Below are 21,283 nucleotides of genomic sequence, written 5' to 3'. Positions count from 1 at the left end.
TTTCTCTCAACAGATAAGGATTTATTGTAAAGCTGTGATCGTACAAATCCGTATGTAAAACAATTCTTAGTAAATCGGGATCTTGAAGACATTTTCTCTTGGGTAAGAGGCATTTATACTGTACTGCAACTTCAAGAAGTACAGTTTTACAAACACAACTTTTAGTGGGAAGAGGCTTTTTTTTTAAAAAAAATGACTGAATAAAGTGCTTGTAATGTCAGATTGCCTTTCATGCACCAAAAAGCATTGCACCAATACTGAATTTGTTGTAAGAGCAGGATGAAAGCTATCTCTCTCTCGACCTCCCATAAGGCACGCTTAAGGACAGCAGGCCTAAATTAGCTTTCCTTTTCTCACAGGTGTGTACAATTCTGTCCATGCTGTTCCATGTTGCTGGGGTATAATCACTTATTATTTTCATTGCTCTGTGGAGCTTAAGGCTGCAGTCTTAATTATGTTCACATATCATTACTTAAATCTCTCAGGATGTTTCAAGGCAGCAGGTTATTTAGATTAGTGTGGCAGGTTCATGCAACCAGTGTAGCCGGGATGATTTTATGAGGAAATAGGAAATTACTTCATAGAAGTTAGAACTTACTGAAGTCCTTATGGAAGGAAACTGATATTTTTCCCCTTCTGTCAATAACTTATTAAGGTGGTTGAAGTGGAGATGTAGCCTTTGGGGCCTCTTAAAACATTTTAAAACATTGATAGTTCAGAGTCTGTATAGGAAAGGGTACACAATATATTAAGAATCAAGTGTCAAATACCGTGTCAACAAATTCATACAATTAAGGTGAATGTGTTTAAATACATTTTTCCTCTATATTATCTGTCTTCTCTGGAATATCTGGAAGTAAGCTGATCCCAACCACAGGGACGACACTCAGATCAACCTGAAGGACTCCCCTGAAAAAGAAGCAAGTAGTCATTAAAATCTGGACTTCAGAAATTCAAGGTTTTTCTTACCAGTTGTCATGCCCAGTTTAACAATGTTGTTTCAGCTTCAGAACTGAAAACTACAACTAAAACAAGTTTACTTCAACAGATATGTGAGCACGGTAAGCTAAGACTGTTAAAAAAAAGTTTGTCTTCTACGTTTATGTTTATAGTGCCTATTAGGAAGAGCAACTGTTCAAAATAGCTGCACCTGACATATAGAAGAATGGCTTTAAAGGGGTCAAAATAATATAATATTTTAGGAGAGCTACATTTGTGGAACTGGACTATGCTCACTAGAATTTTAGCAGGGAAAGAAAATAGTCAGAAATAAGCTCCTTTTTTCTGAAGTAACAAGTTTGCTTTTACAGAATGAAATGTAGAAAGGCATTTACCTGGGTTCACATGAGGGGCAAAACACTTTTAAGACTCTGACGATTAAAGCTGCTCCAACAACTCCAACAACAATGACCAACATTAGATTAAAGAACACTGGAAAGGACTGCAGCCAGAACCTGCAGAGCTCTTTTCTCAAGTATTCCACCCACTGGCACATCACCTGCAAATGCAACAATACTGCCAGTTAAACACCCATCACTGATGCCCTGATCCACTAAACACAGAAGGTGGTATATCTGTTTCAAATCTCAGACCAATCTTCTGAATCTCAGACAAATCTTCTGAAGCCCAACTGCTCCAATTTAAATTATCTTTTTAGCTCTCAACCACTATTTATTTACTGATAAATAAACAGTGGGCTGACAGTAAAGGGGGAGCATGAGTCACTCCAAATGAATAAATTAAGACTAGTGGGGGCGGATCAGACTGGTGGCTCTAGCCCTGCACTCTATCCAACAGTGGCCAGTTTAGAGGTGAAGTTTGCAAGCACCGCCTGGAGGCAGCAGCCTTTTCCTGTTCTATGCCTTCAGTACATGATATATATGCTGTATCCACACAGATACTTAGATCTTAAGTGAACAAAAAGATCATGGAAGGAAAGTTTCCCCTCCCCTCTGCCACCCCCACAGTTGCCTGAAGCTTCTCAAATTCCTTTTGTGCTTGCCTCATAAACTTACACTTGTTTCGGCAGATTTATTTCCCTCCTTCGTTCAAAAAGGATACTAACTCGCCTTTGACAGCTTCCTTGACGTTGCTATTTAACCACACTGGCATTCTCTTGGACTCGTTTGCACCTGTACATTTTTATCTGACTCTGTTATAATTATTGGGTGATACTGGAACAGCTTTTGATCTAGCAGAGGAGAGGTCGTTTGTGCCAATTTACTTCTTCTCTCTATAACTCTGCCATGTCCCTCAAAAATGTCTTCCACAGACCATTGGTGACAGTGTGGGAAATGGCTCTGGGGATTGCAGCAGTAAGCAGAAATGTTTCAACTTTCTTTGTAACTAACCTCTCATTTTTAGACACTTCCTCTTCTGAAATTGAATGCCACTCTACTGGACTTTCTGGGCAAGCTTACGCTGATTATGAAATGCTGAATTTGAGACACAAGTATTTATTGTATCTAGAAATTTCTCTTTTAGTTATGACCTGATATTTACCCAGAGTGAGGATAATTTAAGTTGTCCATTAGCACAATAGTTTCTCCTTTGGCCACTTACATGGCTTGTCTGTCTGAAAATCATCATCAAAGTTTTGCTCAGGAGCATAATAACATAATAATATGATATTATTTTGGAGGCCTGGTACTTCTGTGACTGGATTTCTTCTTTTATGATTTTTAATTTATTGTATGTAATGTCCTCTCTGATGCAGACTAACACCACTCCAAGTGGGGCTTGTGGGTTTTTATACCCAGGAATAGGAAATAGATTATCACCATTAGGTTTCTGATATTGTAACTATGTTTTTAATATATGCTTTTCTTTAATTCCAGGCACTTTTAATTTGCTTATCTTGGAAATGAAACTTCTAGAATTAGCATACAAATACCAATACATTTTAGCTCAAGGTATATACAGTATGTCTTTTTTGCATACGATTTTGACTACAATACATTTGGTTATTAGTTTGGTTTCATGTTTTCTTTTTCATGTTTAAATTAACATTTCTATTTTGTGTTCAGTTACAGGGCAAGAAACATTCAGCTCCTTGATGAACATCACATATGTTCAATCATCTTGTAGAGCAGGAGGAAGACCATGCCCACAGGCCACGCTCCCAACCAGTAAGAGTTCAGCTGAATGTGTAAAAGAGACATCTGTGCTCTCATATCCCAGGAGGAAAGGAGCTGAGAACACACAAGCTTGACCTCAGGCATTGTGAATTCTCATCTCTGAAAGGTGCATGTATGCCCAGCTCTTGGCCTTCCCTACCACTGGGGTTTTGGGTTGAAGGCCCTTCTGCAATCAGAATAACTATGATATTTTTCTGAAAGGGCAGGGAGCAGTTTCCCCTTCCCAGCAGTACTCTGCCCTGCTGTCTTGCTGTCCCCCACAAATTTAGGCTCCTGGAATGTCTCACGAGCATGTCCCACCCTACAATAGTGGTGTAACTGTAACAGAAAAGACCTTATAAGAGGATGGAGGCTCTGTTCTGAGAGGAGTCTCTGGCAACTTGCCAGGCATTGTGTCTTCATCCACTGTAGTTTCTACTTGTCTTAGAAGGTAGTGACTGGTTGTTTGCAGTGGACTTTCAATATCTATTTAAAAAAAGAAAAAAAAGAAAGAGGTTAGCTTAACAAGTAGGTGCCTCCCCACCTCCATAGATAATTCCATGGGAAAGCAAGCAAGCAAAATAACAAAGTAATGCTACCTTTTGAGACTATCCAAATATACTTGTGCATTTTGTTTCGCAATACAACATACTAAAAAGAATGACAAACAAACAAATTTGACCTGACTTTAAAATTGAGGAGTCGAGTTCCCAGCGTGCACAGCGGGAGAATGGCGGACCGTAACATCTCTGGTATCTATCACAAGTTAATTAGGCGGCTGCGATGGGAGTAAAGCAGCCTCCCGACCTCCCCGGGATGACGGGGAGGGCTGCCTTGCCCGCGGTACACCTCAACCCACTTTGGGTCCTTCGGGACTGAGTGGGGGGGGGGTCTGGGCACATAGGGCTTGTCCTAGATACAGCTCCTGGAGCCGGCCCCATTCGTGCACGTCCCCTAGAATTGGATATATAAATTTGGTTAAAGATTTTGGGCATGTCTCGGACAAGGGAGTAGGAAGAATGTTGCCAACTGCAGCCCTGAGTGATTAAGAATGAAAACTGGAAGAAGGCGTGGACTTTACATTGGTATGTGAAGGAGGGAAAAGAAGGGGGGTAAGCTCTGGAATCTCCGTTTGTTTTGCCCCAATATCTACTTAACACGGGCGAAACCTCCCCCAGAAAATCCACTTTCACAGGCAAATGGCAAGTGGACTTTAAAGACTGAATGTAAATTAGATTGGAAATTACAAGAAATAAACTGTATGGAGTTGAAATAAGACTTGGACTGATTTAATAGTAATGGAGGATCCCCGGCTGGTAGTGACGCAGCAAGAATTAATTGTGGATTGTTGACGAGAACTTGTGGAGCTGAACACCACTTCAAAGGGAGAAGCCAGTTTTGACGGACGATTGATAGTGGAATTTACGAGGTGTCTGGCTCTCCTGGAAAGGAGTGGAGGAAGGCACGCAGGGTTGGGGGAGATTGCTATGTCGCAGTTTGATTTACAAGCTTAATTTATAAGAAGACGAGGACAAGATGGCACCGGCTGAAATGTGATATTTGAGGAGGATGGCTTTATCCATACAGAGACATTATTTATTATAATCGTGTCTGCTTGCTGGCATTTATCAGAGGCTGTGAAGATACTGGGTTTTGAATGCAACTGGAAGAGATTAGAAAAGCGCTCCAGAGACATGGGGAACTCACAAATTAAAAAATTTGGCATAATTGGAATTGTTATAATTGGAATTGTATAATTATTTTGGATTGTAATTTGATTGGTAATTGGAAATATATATTGGAAAATCAATAAATATGATTTAAAAAATAAAATAAAATTGAGGAGTCAATTTCTGGCCATTTCCCTTAAGACTTGAAAGACTTCTTAGCTGGCATTTGGCTGATTCATTAGTTTGGGGATTGTTTTATCATTATTTGCTGCTTTCAACTTACCAAGTTGTTTTTAAATGATGCACACCACTTAGAACATTGGAAAAGCAGCCTATAGACATTTTAAAATCAATCAACTTAAAATAGATTGGACGTTCTCCCTTTCGGTGTATGGATACTGAAAAGTAATATAGGAAAACTTAAATGAAAAGGCAAAAATTATGGCAACACTTTCTGTAAAGAAGTAAAACCGGTTTGTCACAGATCAACATCACTGCATACCTTTTCCTGCAATGTTTGGAAGTGTGAACAAGATATCGTTGTCTCTCGGGATGGAATACAGCATGCTTTCCTTCAAAGGAACAGTGTAATTTGAGTGCCTAAGGACTCTTAAGTCCTTTACCAAGATGTCTATTTCAGTCACTTCATCTTGCCGAACCTGAAAAAGAGAAGTATAACTATTTATGAGCAATCCTCTTGAAACCGGAGCGGTAGTTGGCTTTTTTGAAATGGTGAAAATAAAAAGGCAGATGTATAAAAGATATACAGAATGCCAAGATGAAAAGTCTGTTTGATTTAGGAACATAGGGAGCTGTCTTATACTGGTCCATCTAGCTCAGTATTGTCAGCACCGACCAGTAGCCACGCTTCAGGCAGGAGCCATTCCCAGCCCAAACTGGAGATGCTGGGGATTGAACCTCATATCTTTTCATGCAATGCAGATGCTCTACCAGTGAACCATGGTTCTTCCTCATTAAATAAAGTTTCCACTCACTGTAGCCCTTTTTGTAGTCTCACTAAAGCGATATTAAGGTGAAGGACAGAATGTGATATCGACTCTCTTCTAAAGAGCAACCCATGCTCCTAATCTTTCATTAAAACATTACCACGAAATGGGGCCTACCCACTACAACATAAACATGCTGAACATCTCTCTAGAATGAGGGCCAATGTGGGGAAGTATGAAAAAAGCAGCAGTGTCGTGTGGTATGGGAATGCTGTTTTGTTTTAAAGTAATTGAAGAAGAGAATCGTGAATAATTCTGTGCCAAATGTTAATTCCTGTATGAGCTGTTTCAGCTGATGATCTCAATGCTAGTATTTCGTGCATCTGGCTAATAGAACTATCCACAGAACAACATCTGTTAGCTGTGGCCTAACTGATGAAGAAAGGAGCTGCCTCTTAGACTGGATGGGGGGGAGTGAATGGCTTGCTCCTTCCCCCTCCCTTCCAAACGATGCTCCCATACTTGGACATGACTGACCATGAACACATCAATTCCTGGAAAGTTCTGCCTCCTGAGTTTCAAAATCTTGGGATGGAAGGAAGCTGCCCCCTCATTCTAATCCAAACATGGGACCACAACTACCACCACGACTGCACTCAGGTAAGGCAAGAATACCCCACAGACTTAAATAATGGCACCGTTTTATTTCAGTTCTGTGAAACTGGAAAAATATATAGTATAAGTTGCCTTATACCAAGTCAGATTATTTTTCCATCCAGCTCAGTATTGTTTACAGCTATCATGGTGCCTGTCAGATGTTGTGGGGCTCCAGCATGGCCAATGGTCAGGAAAGTTGGAAGTTATAGTCCATGGCATATGGAGAGTAACGTGTTAACTGCCCGGTCAACACTGACCAGTGTTTCTCCACCCTACCTGGACTGCACCCATCTCCCTAAAATGTTTCTGCCTCTGTGTGGATTTGAACCAGTAACATCCTGAGCTTGTCTATGGGTATGTTAACATACAGCCCCACAAAGTTCCCTTTTCTGATCACTCATAAAAATGAGGTTGCCCTTTCAGTTGCCACCAAGTGTCAGGCTGATTTTCACAGGGGCTTTTTACCAAAGACTCAATGTGTCAACCCCCCCCCCAAGTTGTCACTATAATGGTGTAGGATTTTTGTTCTAATATGCCACATTCTGAACTCAATGCAGAATGCAATTTGTCGTTCTGCTGTGGAGTCTTTATGCCATTTGTTGCTTGCAACAGTGTGGTGCAATTTACAAAAGTCCATGGGGATAAAAATGAGATGGACATCTTATGAATCATGTCGCCTGGAATAGTATGGTAATGAGAAATCTTTGATAAATGATGTGTAAACTCTACCAAGTGTGCTTAATTGGACGTAAATGACACTGAATCAGTAGAACTTGTTTCCAAAGTGTCTGTTGCTGTTATTTCAGCTTCAGTAATTGTACTTAATATCCTGACTGGTTCTCCCTTAAAAGGGAAGAGAAAGATCAGGCATATATATACTGAAGTATTTTTACCCTACTCTTCAGCTGAAAAAATGCATTTAAACAAACGAATGGCTGCTTCCTAGAAGCATTTATCACACTCAGAAATAAGAAGCAGACTGAGTGTAGTGCATAAAACAATGGGAGTGCTAAAAATAACACAGCACAGACTTACTGGACAACAATTCCCCATTATGCATAGAATGCAACTGGATGGGGAAAGTTCTCTAACGTTGGAATTCAGAAAACAAAACTTTCTAAACAAATCACCAATCTATTAACTCTTTAGCAGGAGGTGGGATGCCATGAGTGCTCACTGAATAAGTCTTGGCACCAAAATTAGAGCACCATCATATATTAATTACAGAACTGGTTTGTTGATTTTCCTGTCTTTTTGTCACTAGTAATTCAGATCATACTACCTGATGCCAACACTGACATGATGAGTTGTGAAGGGGGAGGGGGGAATCCAATCTGACTGTAATGTGCTAAACCCTAACAATTTAGAAACATGTCAATGAAGAGGAATGCAGCAGGATGCCGTTTGTTGATGTAAGTTTTATCGTTCAGCCCTCTGCCAGGCTTTCAGATGCCCAAGCTGACATGATCAAGAATTACATATCCACACTTACACTTCAGCTGAAATTTAGACTTGAGCATTGAACAGCGGAGTTGAAGCAAACAAATTCCTAATAGTTCACTTCACACTTAGTTCATTTCACATTTCTGAGCATATTGCATAAAACAATTACAGCAATAAACATAATACAACACAGAATTACTGTAAACAGTACTGTACTGTACACAGTGGTACACGATACTCAACTGGGTGTGGCAAGTTATCTCATGCTGAAAATTTAAAAACACCATACATTTTAAGCAAATCACCAGGCTACCAGAACTATTTGAGAGGAAGAATTTTGTCACTTCTATAAAACTCAGAACCCTTTTTCTTCGAAAGCACTGTTACTAAATGTGTGTGGCAACAAGAGAAAGAGATTCTCTTTTGACAGTTTCTTGATTAGAATCATTAATTTCTGCAGTACAGGAGTGGATTTTACAGTAAGATCGAACTACAGCTGAAAAGAGCTATGTACTAGAAATTCTGTTGACAGGTATTAGGTCAATATCATTACATGACAGCATCAGGGCTGGCTCTGTATCCAATGGGTCCCAGTCCAAATGAGCCCTGTTTTCTCCCTGTCCCTGGAAAGCCCTGTTTGGTGATGATAACACCATATATTGTTGTGGTGTTGTAGTTTCTTTTTAAATACTATTTGATTTGTTGTTTTTAGTTCTTTTACTTATGCATATTTTTAGAGAGATTTATTGTTGCTTATGTTACTTAAAATGTGGGGTTATTGTTGCTGCTGTTTAGTTTTGAATGTGGAATTTGTATTGCATTTTTTTTAGAATGATTCCTTTGGTAAACAGCTTAGATGTTTTTGTTTAAATACGGAGCAGAATATACTTAAAGTAAGTAAATAATGTACTTGAGGTTCATTGCCCAAAGAGGATATATAGTAGCATAAACACCAGACACTTGTTATGATATGGTGGCCCAGGGCATATCATACAACTAAACTACCCATTCACGGTGGAACAAAGTGCTCCAATTAATTTAAAAACTGGCCAACAAATACAATAATTTAAAGTGGTATGACTTACCCGCTTTTCATCAATTTCTGTCACTTCCTCTTGAACGACAATCAACCGTAAGTTGGATCTGGATGCCATTGGCCATTCATGGACCATAATACGAACGCTGACAATTCCTAATCGCTCCTCTTCCTGTAGTGTTTCAGAGTTACTACTCTCCACTATCAATGAAGAACTATGTGTCATATAGTGGTTATATAGAGAGATATGATCTCTAAAAACAAGGTACACATAAATGGGTGGTCGGTGCATTGCAGATTGGATTTGGCTCCTCACTGCACGGGAACAGCATTGCTTGTTGCTGGATTCAAGGCAGCTTTCAAAAGAAGTGGTCACGGACCAAGAGAGTACAAAGGTTTTTCTGAATGCAAACAATAATACTTTTTATCATCTGTGTATTGGTTTTCCTAAAAATCAAGTGGAAACACAAACAGCCTCCTCCATTCCATAGGGTTCCCAAGAACTGAGTTCAGCACTGCATTTCCACTAAAGCTGGGACTTGTGAAAATTGGAGGCAGAGAAAGGGAAGCAGGAATAGTGTTCAGATAACTGCACACAGCACATGTCTAGGTAAAGGTAAAGGACCTCTGGACGGTTAAGTCCAGTCCATGGCGACTATGGGGTTGTGGCACTCATCTCACTTTCAGGCCAAGGGAGCTGGTGTTTGTCTACAGACAGCTTTCCTGGTCACGTGGCCAGCATGATTAAACTGCTTCTGGTGCAACAGGACACCGTGACAGAAACCAGAGCGCACGGAAACGCCGTTTACCTTTGAACTGCTAGGTTGGCAGGAGCTGGGGCAGAGCAACAGGAGCTCACCCCATCATGGGGATTTGAACTACTGACCTTCTGATCAGCAAGCCCAAGAGTCTCAGTGGTTTAGACCACAGTGCCACCCGTGTGTACCATGTCTACCAAGACCAATCTCCCCACAACTTTTTGGCACAAAAATGAAGGAAAGCAAATGATAGGACACTTGCTTCCAATCAGTCATCCAAACTCCCTGCCCCAGGGGCAAGTACGATATCCTCGCTCCTATGGACATTTCTGTTAGGGAAGGAGCAGCTGTCTTGCTGGCTTTGCACATGCATGCACCCAACCCTGCTGGTAATATGTAGGCAGCTTCTATCCACAACACACAAGTCAAATCAGTCTTTGGAGTTTGAGGCAAAAAAAAAGGCGGGGGATGGGCTTGTTCCAAGTACCACTACTTTCTTCTGCAAGGATTGGGGTATTTAGTGTCAGTTGAGACCCCCTCCTTCCATCCCTCCAGTAAGGCAAAGTGGATGTCTGAATGCATTGTGGGAAGTAATAACATGCACTCTTATTATACAACCCCAGAACCATTTTATATTCTTATCTTCAAAATTTAACAGAAACTCAAAGGTAAGGCTTACAGAACCAATAGCAATTAGATTTTATATTAAATCAATACAAATTTGTATTGTGATGGTTTGAGAGTTGACTGCATCTGAGTAAAGAACAGGGAGAGCTCATTTCTAAATATGTTTATTGAGACATACGCCCTGCTCAGTTCAAGAGAACTTACTTCCTTTAGAAGATCTATACTAATTTTTTTAAGCATAGGAGCACTTTTGCTGCATCCAAACCATGATGAGCCACTGCCTGGACTCCTTAAAGGAAACCATGTTTAGTTATTAATGCATAATGTTTTAGGTTTTCAAAAGCCAATGCTTAAAACACATTAGCATGCCCTTAGTGCAAGAGCTGATCATAAAGGGTAGATGATCTCAGAACTTAACCTTGAGACCACCCATAACCAGTGCATCAAGAGACTACTCTGTACATAAAATGTTCTTCCATGGAAAGTAATTGCTTTAGCTTCATTCATTATGTAAAATGTTGCCTGTATACCCAAATCAGGATGTTTCTGTCCAAGACAAAAGCAGATTGGGAGGGGGAAAATAATATTTCCATTTTTAATAACTACATTATAAAAATTACTGGGAAATCTTTTCAATCTTTTCAATGAAATTGAACTTAAACTAAGAAAGTCTACAGGAGAAGAAAAGTGTTTTGCAAGGATTATCTGAAAGACTCTCCCAACATTCTATTATTATTCTTTCTTCTACACCAACTCTTTATCTGGATATATGCCAGTTTAAGAAAGGAGACAGACAAGACTTATCAGGGTGGAGTCACATCCTTGCATTTATACTGCCTAGTCTACGGCACAAATTCTTTGCCTTTAAAAATAAATTAACTGAACAGGAACTTCGCTAACGGTTTCCAGAAAGGGAAGGTTTGAACTCATTTTTTATGGACAGAATTTGTGAGCGCTGTGGATGAGAAATAAGAGAGGACACTCCATATTTTATCTATTTTAAATATACCTTAACAGTGGAGATTTATTTTTAACAGTACAGATGTGTATATAGTATAATGTTACTTATTTATTATACCATTATTCATGAGTGGTGAACTGCATGGAAGCACACAGCACAGGTAAGGAATTAAACAGTACTTACATATTAAAGTCTGACATTTAATCCGAGCAACTCCACTCTTCAGCGGAAAGTCATTTACATAGACCTGACCATTTACATAGGTAATATTAAGGATGACCTAAAGAAAATAACAGAATCAAACATGTTATATGTTCACACTTTTTAATACAAGGTCAAGCACAATTGTTAAGATTATTTAATCTAAATAATCATTTTAGCTATTACCAGAATTCAGACATTAAGAAGTTAAGGCTGCAATCATGGAACTGACATTCAACTGGTTATGGGATGCAGCTGGCACCAGAGGTCCCCCAGTGCATGTTTGGAAAGCTCTGCAGGTGTAGATGTTTTGCTGGTGGTAGGGGTCAAAATGGAGTGGTTAAGGCTGAGGATCCACAGGATTCTGCATCCTCTCACCTCCACATTCCCTGGAGACACCCCAAAATGCTTTGCAAAGCTACACCAGCCATGCAGTAGGCATAAGCAACCCCCACTGATCACAATAATCTTTTAGGGGAGCAAAACAATAAGTCACATGGTGCCATCACCTGATACCATCAATGGTACCTGCTACTCTGTATCTATCACAGATTAGTTAGAACCTAAATACAGTACATGCTTGATTTCCACTGACTGATCACAATCACAAGATAAAAGGCTAAGCTAAAGCAAGTACAGGAAGTCTGACATACCTTCCCTTCCTGAACATCCTTGTTGTTTTCCAGCATTGTAACTTTAATCTTGATGCTTTCCTGCAAGTGTGAGAGAAGGAGGAAGAGGTTTCAAAGAAAGAAACATGATACAGATTTCTCAATATGGCATCAACTAGTTAGCTGGTTCTATTTCCAGTTCCACATCCCTTTCCAATGCCAGTTTTAATCCGTGTTTCCTGTGTATTCAAAAAGTAGAGTATAATTTTATAAAAACTAGATAACAGACCTTTAGACTACGAAGAACTGAATACAACCAAGTTTTCAAAAGCTGTGACATCTAGCACTCAGTTGATCATGGTGTGGTTGGTAAAAAAAAAAAAAGTATAATCTGATGAATTGGCACAAAGTTACTTCCACATTCTGCAGTTTATCCTGATCTGTGCCCCAGATATTGAGTAATAATAAACATTGCATTCTAAAAAGCACAACAGGTTCTCATCTGAGTTACTGGAACAGGTATCACACCAGTTGTATTCTATATCCAGGTTTTCCTATATTAACACAGCTGTTAAAATGATGGTACATTAACTATATCCTTATTTGTTGTATGTTCATATTATCCTTTAGATCATGTGTGAAGAACTTTTGGCTCTCCAGATGTTGCAGTGCTACATCTCCCACCATCCCTAGCCATTGGCCATGATTGCTGGGGCTAACAAGCCAAAGGTTCCCCACACCTGTTTTGTATTTTAATTAAAAAAATTAAGGCAACCAACTGCTTATAAGTTATATATATGAGAACACAGTGCATGAGAGTGCTATGAATAGAGAGCACATGCCACACTGTGACAAATGTCTAACATATCAAAAGTTTAACTACTCTGCCTTACAATTCAATTAGCACCTGAGATGGAATACAAATTATTGCTGGCATTTATATTTTCAGGAAAACAAACAAAATAAAAAGCTCTTGGGGTAGTTTGCAGCTAGCAAACCTAAGTTTGCATAACCTGTCTGGAACTCCTTCTTCATTTATGTATTGTTTATTTATTTGTTTGTTTGTTTTTGCATTCCTGTCTTTCCTCCAAGACGCTTAGGGCAATGTGCATGATTTCCCAACCACCAAGAAGAGCTGGGCGGAGTCCATTTCATGATACTGGTTTCTTAATTTTTGACCTGGCGATATATCACGAATCATGATGTGTGTTAGGGCTGGGCAATATTGGTTTCATAATGTTTGACCTGGCAATATATCACGAATCATGGAGTGTGGGGGGTGTGCGTGCATGCCCTATGCAAAAATCACAACGTGGGGGAAACTGTGAAGTCAGCCAATGCCTCTACATAGCTCCATACTTATTTCAGACATCGTGATATATTGGTATATCGTGATCTTGAAAACCAGGTATCACCCAGCCCTACCACCAAGCTCATTTTATCCTCACAATAATTCACTGAGGTACAGCAGTTTCAATGAACATCTTAGGTCTGAAATTTACCAAATGTATACTAGCCTGCATTTGTATGTATAATCTTGTTTATATTTCCTTTAACTGTCACCCCGCCCAGCACTCTTTCCCCTCCCCTCCTTTTATCGGTGCATTTATGCTGGCACATATTGTGAATGTTGTGATAAAACTTTAAATAATAAAAAGTACAAATCAATTAAAAAAACAGTACTTTTCACATTACATTATTTTCACACACACTACACTTCTCTTGGGTGTCCCAGCATTTCTTGCCCTGCCAAATACACACACTGCATGACTGGGTAGAGTATTTCTTGGGTGCACTTAATGACCCTTCAGTTCAAAACTCTCTATTCGGCAAAATTATGACGAAAAGGCCAGAGTTCACAATGTTCCCTTTGTGACTTGAATGCAAAGAATGACTAATTTCTATCAACAGACCAAAGGAGTAAGAGGGAGGGGGGAGGGAAAAGTCAACTGTGGAGCATATTCTACGTAGTTTAGAAAAATTACAAGAAATTGTGCAATAGTGGTCATGTAGGAGGATTGCACCATAAGCAAATGACTGAACAGACATTTTATTATTTTGCCTTTCAATATCTTTCTTTCTTAGCCCTTTCCTCTAACAATTTTTCAAAAAGATATATTTCTAAAATAATTGTATTCTGAAGGTAAACTTCTACCAGCAGGTTCTAGTGGTGCAATAAACCTTTCTGGAGGCTTTAAAATATAAGATGTAAAGATTACATGTTAAGGGTGAAAATGATAATTCCTTGGGGAAGAGGGAGGCAGCGAAGTAGTAAAACAACTGAAGGAAGATCATTCCAGATTCATGGAATGAAAACTAGCAGTGTTTTGCCTGAAGGACAGAACTCCTGACCACTTTCCTCTTAGATATTCTCCTGTTGATTTTATAGTTGCTCGGAATCACTGAGATAGCTATAGAGGAAAGCAAATCACAAAAGAACCTCAAAAATACTTCTTTTTGGCAATCCAAACCCTTAACAATTCATGAATACTGATCAAAATCTTTTTACTCTTATGTTTATGCAAGCAGCACCTGATACTTCTTAGGGGTTATTCATAAATAAGTGCATTCTTTATATCAAAGTTTTATGATGAGTGTCAACTCTGCTCTTTGTACATTACGTACCACAAAGACAGGGTGATTCTCGCATTTTCCACTGTTTAACTCCTTGCAAGTAGCATCAACTTAGTAGTGAAGAGAATCACTATCAGAAGAGTAAATATGTACTACTCTTTTAAAGAAGAGTCCCCAGACTCTTGCACCTTCCTTTTTTTTAAATAAAAAATGCTTTCAAGAAGCAAAGTTATTGACTTTTCTAATACAGCATATTCATGTGAAACTTCAGTTCATTCATAAATGATATAAAAAACATAGAATGGGTGTGTCTTATAAATGTTCACTTGAGGTATTTACTTTGCTAGTTCTTCATAAGATGGATATTTCCATATACCAGGCATAGGCAACCTTCGGCTCTCCAGATGTTTTGGCCTACAACTCCCATGATCCCTAGCTAACAGGACCAGTGGTCAGGGATGATGGGAATTGTAGTCCGAAACATCTGGAGAGCCGAAGGTTGCTGACCCTTGCCATATACTAATCCAGACTTCCTCAACCTCGGCCCTCCATATGTTTTTGGCCTACAACTCCCATGATCCCTAGCTAGCAGGATCAGTGGTCATGGTTGATGGGAATTGTAGTCTCAAAACATCTGGAGGGCAGAGGTTGAGGAAGCCTGTACTGTACTAATCCATCACACTGAAACCAGGGATAAAGTTAATCCAAATGTAATCATTGCTTGTTCAGGTGTTTGTGAAGGAGATTTTGGGTTAGCTATCAGAAGTTGAATGTCTTATGTGCTTGAAAAGGATGCTGTACCGAAACCACTCCTGTGCTTCAAGCTAACACAGCTATAACATGTCATTAACTTAAAGAAACTACTAGTAACACCCACAAATCACTTAAATAATCCTCTTTATTTTCCACTCAAAAGCAATTTGTTTTTGTTGGATAGCTTATCATTAAAGGCTTCTGCAAAGAAACAGTTGAGAATATCATGCTCTTCTCTCAATGCAGACCAGATGCATTAAAGAAAGCACTTAATCCCAAAGTTCAAATCATACAAATAAAATCTAATATTGGAGTTACCTAGCCCAATGGACATCCTGTATTCTCACCGCATATTCATTTGGTCCCTTGCATATGCCTATGTGCATATATAGCAAGCACACAGCTGACATACTTCATACCAACATCCAAGCCACACAAGGCCCGATGCCACATCTTATGCAATTCTGCATACATATTAATATACAAATCGCTCCTTCACGGGGCTGCGGGTGGGGGAGGAAGAAACCCCCCCCCCCACCTTCAAAGTGTACAAGCCTGAGCATTTCACACAGGTGGGCACTAGGGCACCATCTCGGGATGTCCACACGAAGCTCCTGCACGTCACACTCAAGTCTTGCACACTCCCTTAGACAAGACACAAACAATACAACGCCGCCGCGCCTATCTACAGCAGCAGCATGTCGATTTCTTGTTCCGAATTAAGGGGCAGATGAGCACGGAAGATTAGGGGCCAACCCACTTCATTTCTTGTTTCTTGGTTTTATCGGACTCCTCCGAGGGGTCCACTTCTGTTCGCCCCTCTTCCCCACTCCCTCCGTGTACTCTCCGTCCTGGTGCCGTCAGAATCAAGATGAGGCTGCCCGGAGACCCTTCCTCTCCTTACCTGGCTATCGAGCTGGGGGAAAGCGGCTGTCGGCTCCGGGGCGGCCAGGCAGGAGGGCAGCAGCAGAAGGAGCCCCGGGAGCAGCCGCAGGAACTCGCGTGGCCCCAGCGCCGCCTCCATCTTGGGAGCCGGGAATTAAAACAAAGTGAAACATCAACAAAGCCAGAGGAGGCGGCAGGCGGAGCAGAGGCGGGGAGGAGTCCGGCAGGGGAGGGGAGGGGAGAGAAGGAGGAGACAGTAGCAGCAGCAACAACAACAACACAACCGGGAAAGATGCAGGATTAGGAGAGGTGCTGCTGAGGGCAGGAGAAAGGCCGTGTCAGAAAAGTTTCCCTTAGGAAAGCCTTAGGAGTTGGAGCCAAACAGATTTTCGCGGGACCTGTCTCTAATAAATTAGTCCTCCTTCCTCAAATTAGCAGAAATGAGAATAGGCATGCAGGTTAAGTTAGCAATAAATCCCACTTTATTCAGTGTACTGTATACGGTACCACTGAAGGCTCCTCAGCACCCATCCCCTGATAATGCTTGCCCACCCGAGCATTATCTTTTTGTGTATTAAGATACAGAGTTATTTCCCGCCTTCGAATATTATTCAGGTGGGGTTAAAAACTGCAGAAATGAAAAACAAAACAGAAAGCTGAAACAAAGCAAAAGGCAGCATTTTTATTTGGAAAACGAAACGAAACAGCAGTCTAAAATTTCCCAAGTAAAGTAGATAAAGTTTAAAAGCCTGGGAATTCAAAAAAGGTTTTTCCTTGGCACCAGAAATACATTAATGTGGGCACCAGGCAAGATTCTCTGGGCAGAGTATTGAAATGCCACTGTGGGAAAGGCCATCTCTGTGGTAGTCATCTGTTGTAATTGCAGAGGAACCTGGAAGATAAGAGTAAACAATGCAGTGGCTACTAGCCATGATGGCCATTGCTCTCTCTCTAAGGTGAGAGGCAACATGCTTCTGAATGCCAGCTGCTGGAAACTGCAGGACGGAGAGTGCTCTTGCTGTGGTCCTTCTTGGGGATTTCCTGCAGGCATCTGTTTGGCCACTGTGAGAACAGGAGGCTGGACTAGATGGGCCCTTGGCATGATCCAGCGGACGGCTCTTATGTTCTTAAGAGGCTGTGACACTGCAATCCTGAGAGTGAACCCTAATGAACACAGTTACCAATGCAATGGGTTAATGAGTAAGTTGTTATTCTAAAGGTGGATATGGTTGCCTCTCTAATAAGAGTGCAACACTTGGCTGTTTTGCCATTTCATGATTTCATATTTACTATGAAGCAAAATGCATGTTAGTCCATTTCACATGGACTATCGGGACATGAAGCAGCTCGCTGGATGATCCACATTGCCTAATCCCATTGAAATCGATGTGCTGCAGCATAAAGCCAGTCTATTAATGGGACGAAAGTACTGTAGTAATTAAAATCCAGTTTGTGCCTGGAAAGAAATCACTTTATCCCTACTCCACCCCAACAAAAAAGTGTTCATACCTGGGAATCTAAACTTGTCAAGAGTAAAAACGTATTTTGAGAATTTGTGGATGTAATGTGGTTGATTCATTTGTGGATGAGATTGATGGCAATAACTCATTGTAAACCACTTTCTTCTGTCAAATCAATGCCTACTGGGATCTCTTTCCATTTGTTTAGTGAATGATTTACAGTTGCTATGTTGAATGTTGATGGGGACATATTAATAATTACTTAGCCATTACTCCTTCATTGTTCCAGTTTAACTCATGGGCATAGCCAGGGGGCAGCTGCACCCCCCTAGATCAAGTAAAACAAAAGACATACTTAACAAACTGACCAATTTTCGGTTCCCCCCCCTGAAAAGTTCTAGTCCCCCTAACAAAAATCCTGGCTATGCCCATGGTTTAACTCCTGAATTTTTCTATGCCTGGTGGCTCAGAGGGAAGGAGCAATTGAAAGGGAAACAGCAAGTTGCAGGTTGAGTGGTGTTCTTGTGAAATATGTGTATGCCCTCCACAAAGGAAGGTTAAGGGGTGATATGATAGCCATGTTCAAATATATAAAAGGATGTCATATAGAGGAGGGTGAAAGGTTGTTTTCTGCTGCTCCAGAGAAGTGGACACAGAGCAATGGATTCAAACTACAATAAAGAAGATTCCACCTAAACATTAGGAAGAACTTCCTGACAGTGAGAGCTGTTCGGCAGTGGAATCTGCTACCAAGGAGTGTGGTGGAGTCTCCTTCTTTGGAGGTCTTTAAGCAGAGGCTTGACAGCCACCTGTCAGGAATGCTTTGATGGTGTTTCCTGCTTGACAGGGGGCTGGACTGGATGGCCCTTGTGGTCTCTTCCAACTATGATTCTATGAAAGCACAATTTACTGTTAGATACAGGCGGCGGCGCCTCCCCAATTTATGCGCATTCAGAGCTTTGGCTGCGTCGCTGCAGGCACTGTTTCCAGCTGCTGTAACCATAGAGATAGGAAATTTTGTTAGAGTTATAGAGCAGTGAGACCTAACCTACAGGCTCCTTCTGAAGCTGTTTAATTCCAGGAGAAAGAAGTTAGAGCTGCCCATGGATAGCATTGGAGATATTCCGAACAGTTGTGAGTGGGTGGAAGGAATGGAGGACCATGATAGGGAAAGAGGCCACGCTTCCCAGACTTCCTGGCCCACATTCCTCAACATCCGGCTGCCGAGCGTGCGCCAAGTGTGAGGAGCGAGGAGAGAGCTGCGTCAGGGACCCTTAAAAGTTCTCCTGGATCTGAAAGTGGACTATCGTGCAGCGCACGAGAAAAACACTGAGAGGTGGGCTCCGTGGGTTGCCCATGAAGCTGCCTGGACCTTTAACTCCCACCCCCCCGCGCGCACACTTCTTTCTCGCTCCATCGCCCCCCATCATCTTCGCAGGGACAGCAAGAGCCACGTGACTCGTCTGGGGAAGGATGGGGGGGGGGCAAAGCAGGCAGAGACAGGAGGAGACGGCAAGGGAGGCTTTTTTATGGGGGTAACGTAGAGAGCTTTCTCTCCTTCCTCCGGTAGGTCTCTAACTCCCACCCCCACCCCTAGATTTGTTCCTGGTGAGTTCTGGCACCTCTTTCTCTAGAAAAATAGCACTGGAAGGACATTAAGCATCATATTGTTTGGTCTACGTAGTAGGCAGAAGACCAGAGGCCTGGCTTAAAAGGAATGGTGAGGGACTTTGTTCTCCCAGAGTGGTTGCAACTCAATGTTCTTCTCTGAGGGGTTGTCCACACTGGAGTTTAATGGGAATTTAAGGTTGTTTATGTCTCTGTTTATTTAGCAATGCCCTCATGATGCCCTTCCCCACTCAGCCCCTATCTCACACATTCTCACTTGTAAACCGGGTTTTCCCAATCTGAGAATAAGCCTAAAAGGGGGAACAATGTGTGTGTTGCCAAACCAGTCAGGGCCGAAGGGATTGGGATGGTTCTGACAAGAGGAAAGAGGTGAGAAGCCGGTTGCAAATTATGGTCCGTCCCCCCATCCTGCTTTATAGGTGTAGAGCTCCCTTATCCTGTAAGAGAGAACCTTTTGGGAATGGCACATGCAGAAAGAGAGGAGCAAAATCCATCCATCCATTTGTCCAAAAATAGCAGATGAAGAATAAATATGTGCTTTCCTTTTTATTGTATTGCCATCTGCCAGCCATTCCTTGAAACTACAGGCTGGGATTTAATGAGTGCCAGATTTATGTATAGGCTAAGTAGGCTGAAGCCTAGGACCTCTAAATCTAGGGGGCCTCGCCAGCCCTCCCGCTCCCCAAGACTTCATGTGAGGGCAGGACAACTTGGGCCTCTAAATCTAGGGGGCCTCGCCAGCCTGCCAGCTCTCCAGTGCCGTAGTCTCCCAAAATTGTAAACCCAAGACTTCATGCAAGGGCAGGGCAACTCAGGCCCAGCAACTAGAATCATAGAATCATAGAGTTGGAAGAGACCACAAGGGCCATCCAGTCCAACCCCCTGCAAAGCAAGAAACACCATCAAAGCATTCCTGACAGATGGCTGTCAAGCCTCCACTTATAGACCTCCAAAGAAGGAGACTCCACCACACTCCTTGGCAGCAAATTCCACTATTAGTCTCAGGGCTACCCAGTGGGGCCCAATTTGAAGCAGTGGGGTGCAACTTGATTTTTTTTTTTGTAGGGCCCCAGTTCACACCCAAAAACTGCAAAATCTTATAGATATAAATAAAATCCATCTAGATTGACTTGGTGCAGGGGCCCCCTTAGGAGCGGCCCGCAGGGCCCAAGTTGGTCCAATTGTTCCAATTGCCTTAAGGTCAGCCCTGATGAGACTGTGTAGGAGTTGGACTGACAAGCCCTGCACCTTCTAGGTCCCTGATGTTACCATTCAGAGTACAGACTCAAGGACTTGTTATGGAAATAAAGGGGGGCACTTATTGGAAATCAGTTTTATCACCTCTTCCTCCCAAACCCTGAGACAATGAGCCCAGCCACCTTTTATTCACGGTCGCATAAGCACTACACTACAGCATGGCCTGCACCCAATCTTGTTTTTGTACAATCTTGTTTGTCCTCAGTAACCAAAATTATATTATCAACGTATACAAGCAGAAAATTTTCCTTCATTTGCAAGGAATCATACAAAACAAAGTGGCACTAATAAAGAAACGTTCCAGTGTGGCAACAGAAAGCAAACTAAAAATTCTTTTGCAGTTGATCAAAACTATCCAACAATATCAAGTTATAGGAAAACTGGTGCTATTAACAGTAATCCTTCTGGTTGGTTAATTGGTTTGGCAACTTCCAGGCACATGATGTGTGATGCTAATTATTTCCCCCAAGAGTTAAATGATAACTGATCAGAGGCAGCTACCGGAGAGCTATGAGATTCAGGTGAGGGTCAGATGACTTGTCAATCCCAGCAGGTATATAAGAGGATGACCTGGCCTGCCCATCTATTTCTATTCCCATACATTGTCGCCCACGGAGAACAACTATGCTCAAATTGACAAAAAGGCATGTGCCATTCCCTCTGATGCAGATCTGATATATATATATATATATATGGGT

General features: G+C 41.4%; 1 protein-coding gene across 2 annotated transcripts; it reads right to left on the bottom strand.

Annotated features, from left to right (window-relative positions):
* On the bottom strand, positions 1 to 16,446 carry GINM1 (glycoprotein integral membrane 1). 2 transcript variants are annotated; one of them, XM_033143974.1, is made up of 8 exons: positions 16,259 to 16,446; positions 12,070 to 12,129; positions 11,399 to 11,495; positions 8,919 to 9,070; positions 5,289 to 5,445; positions 3,472 to 3,602; positions 1,335 to 1,498; positions 1 to 909 (listed from the first exon to the last, which is right to left on the bottom strand). In XM_033143974.1, exons 1-8 carry the CDS (start codon positions 16,376 to 16,378, stop codon positions 807 to 809), a joined length of 984 nt encoding a protein of 327 aa, XP_032999865.1. In that variant the 5' UTR covers positions 16,379 to 16,446; the 3' UTR covers positions 1 to 806. The 2 variants fall into 2 exon arrangements, with proteins under 2 accessions (XP_032999865.1, XP_032999866.1); XM_033143975.1 differs by lacking the exon at positions 16,259 to 16,446 and adding an exon at positions 12,317 to 12,382.
* Between the last annotated feature and the right edge of the window lie 4,837 nt (positions 16,447 to 21,283).

Source organism: Lacerta agilis, chromosome 3 (assembly GCF_009819535.1).
Source record: "Lacerta agilis isolate rLacAgi1 chromosome 3, rLacAgi1.pri, whole genome shotgun sequence".
Taxonomy (NCBI): Eukaryota; Metazoa; Chordata; class Lepidosauria; order Squamata; family Lacertidae; genus Lacerta; species Lacerta agilis.
The sequence above is the reverse complement of the archived record's forward strand: the minus strand, read 5'-3'. Positions and strand labels throughout refer to the sequence as shown.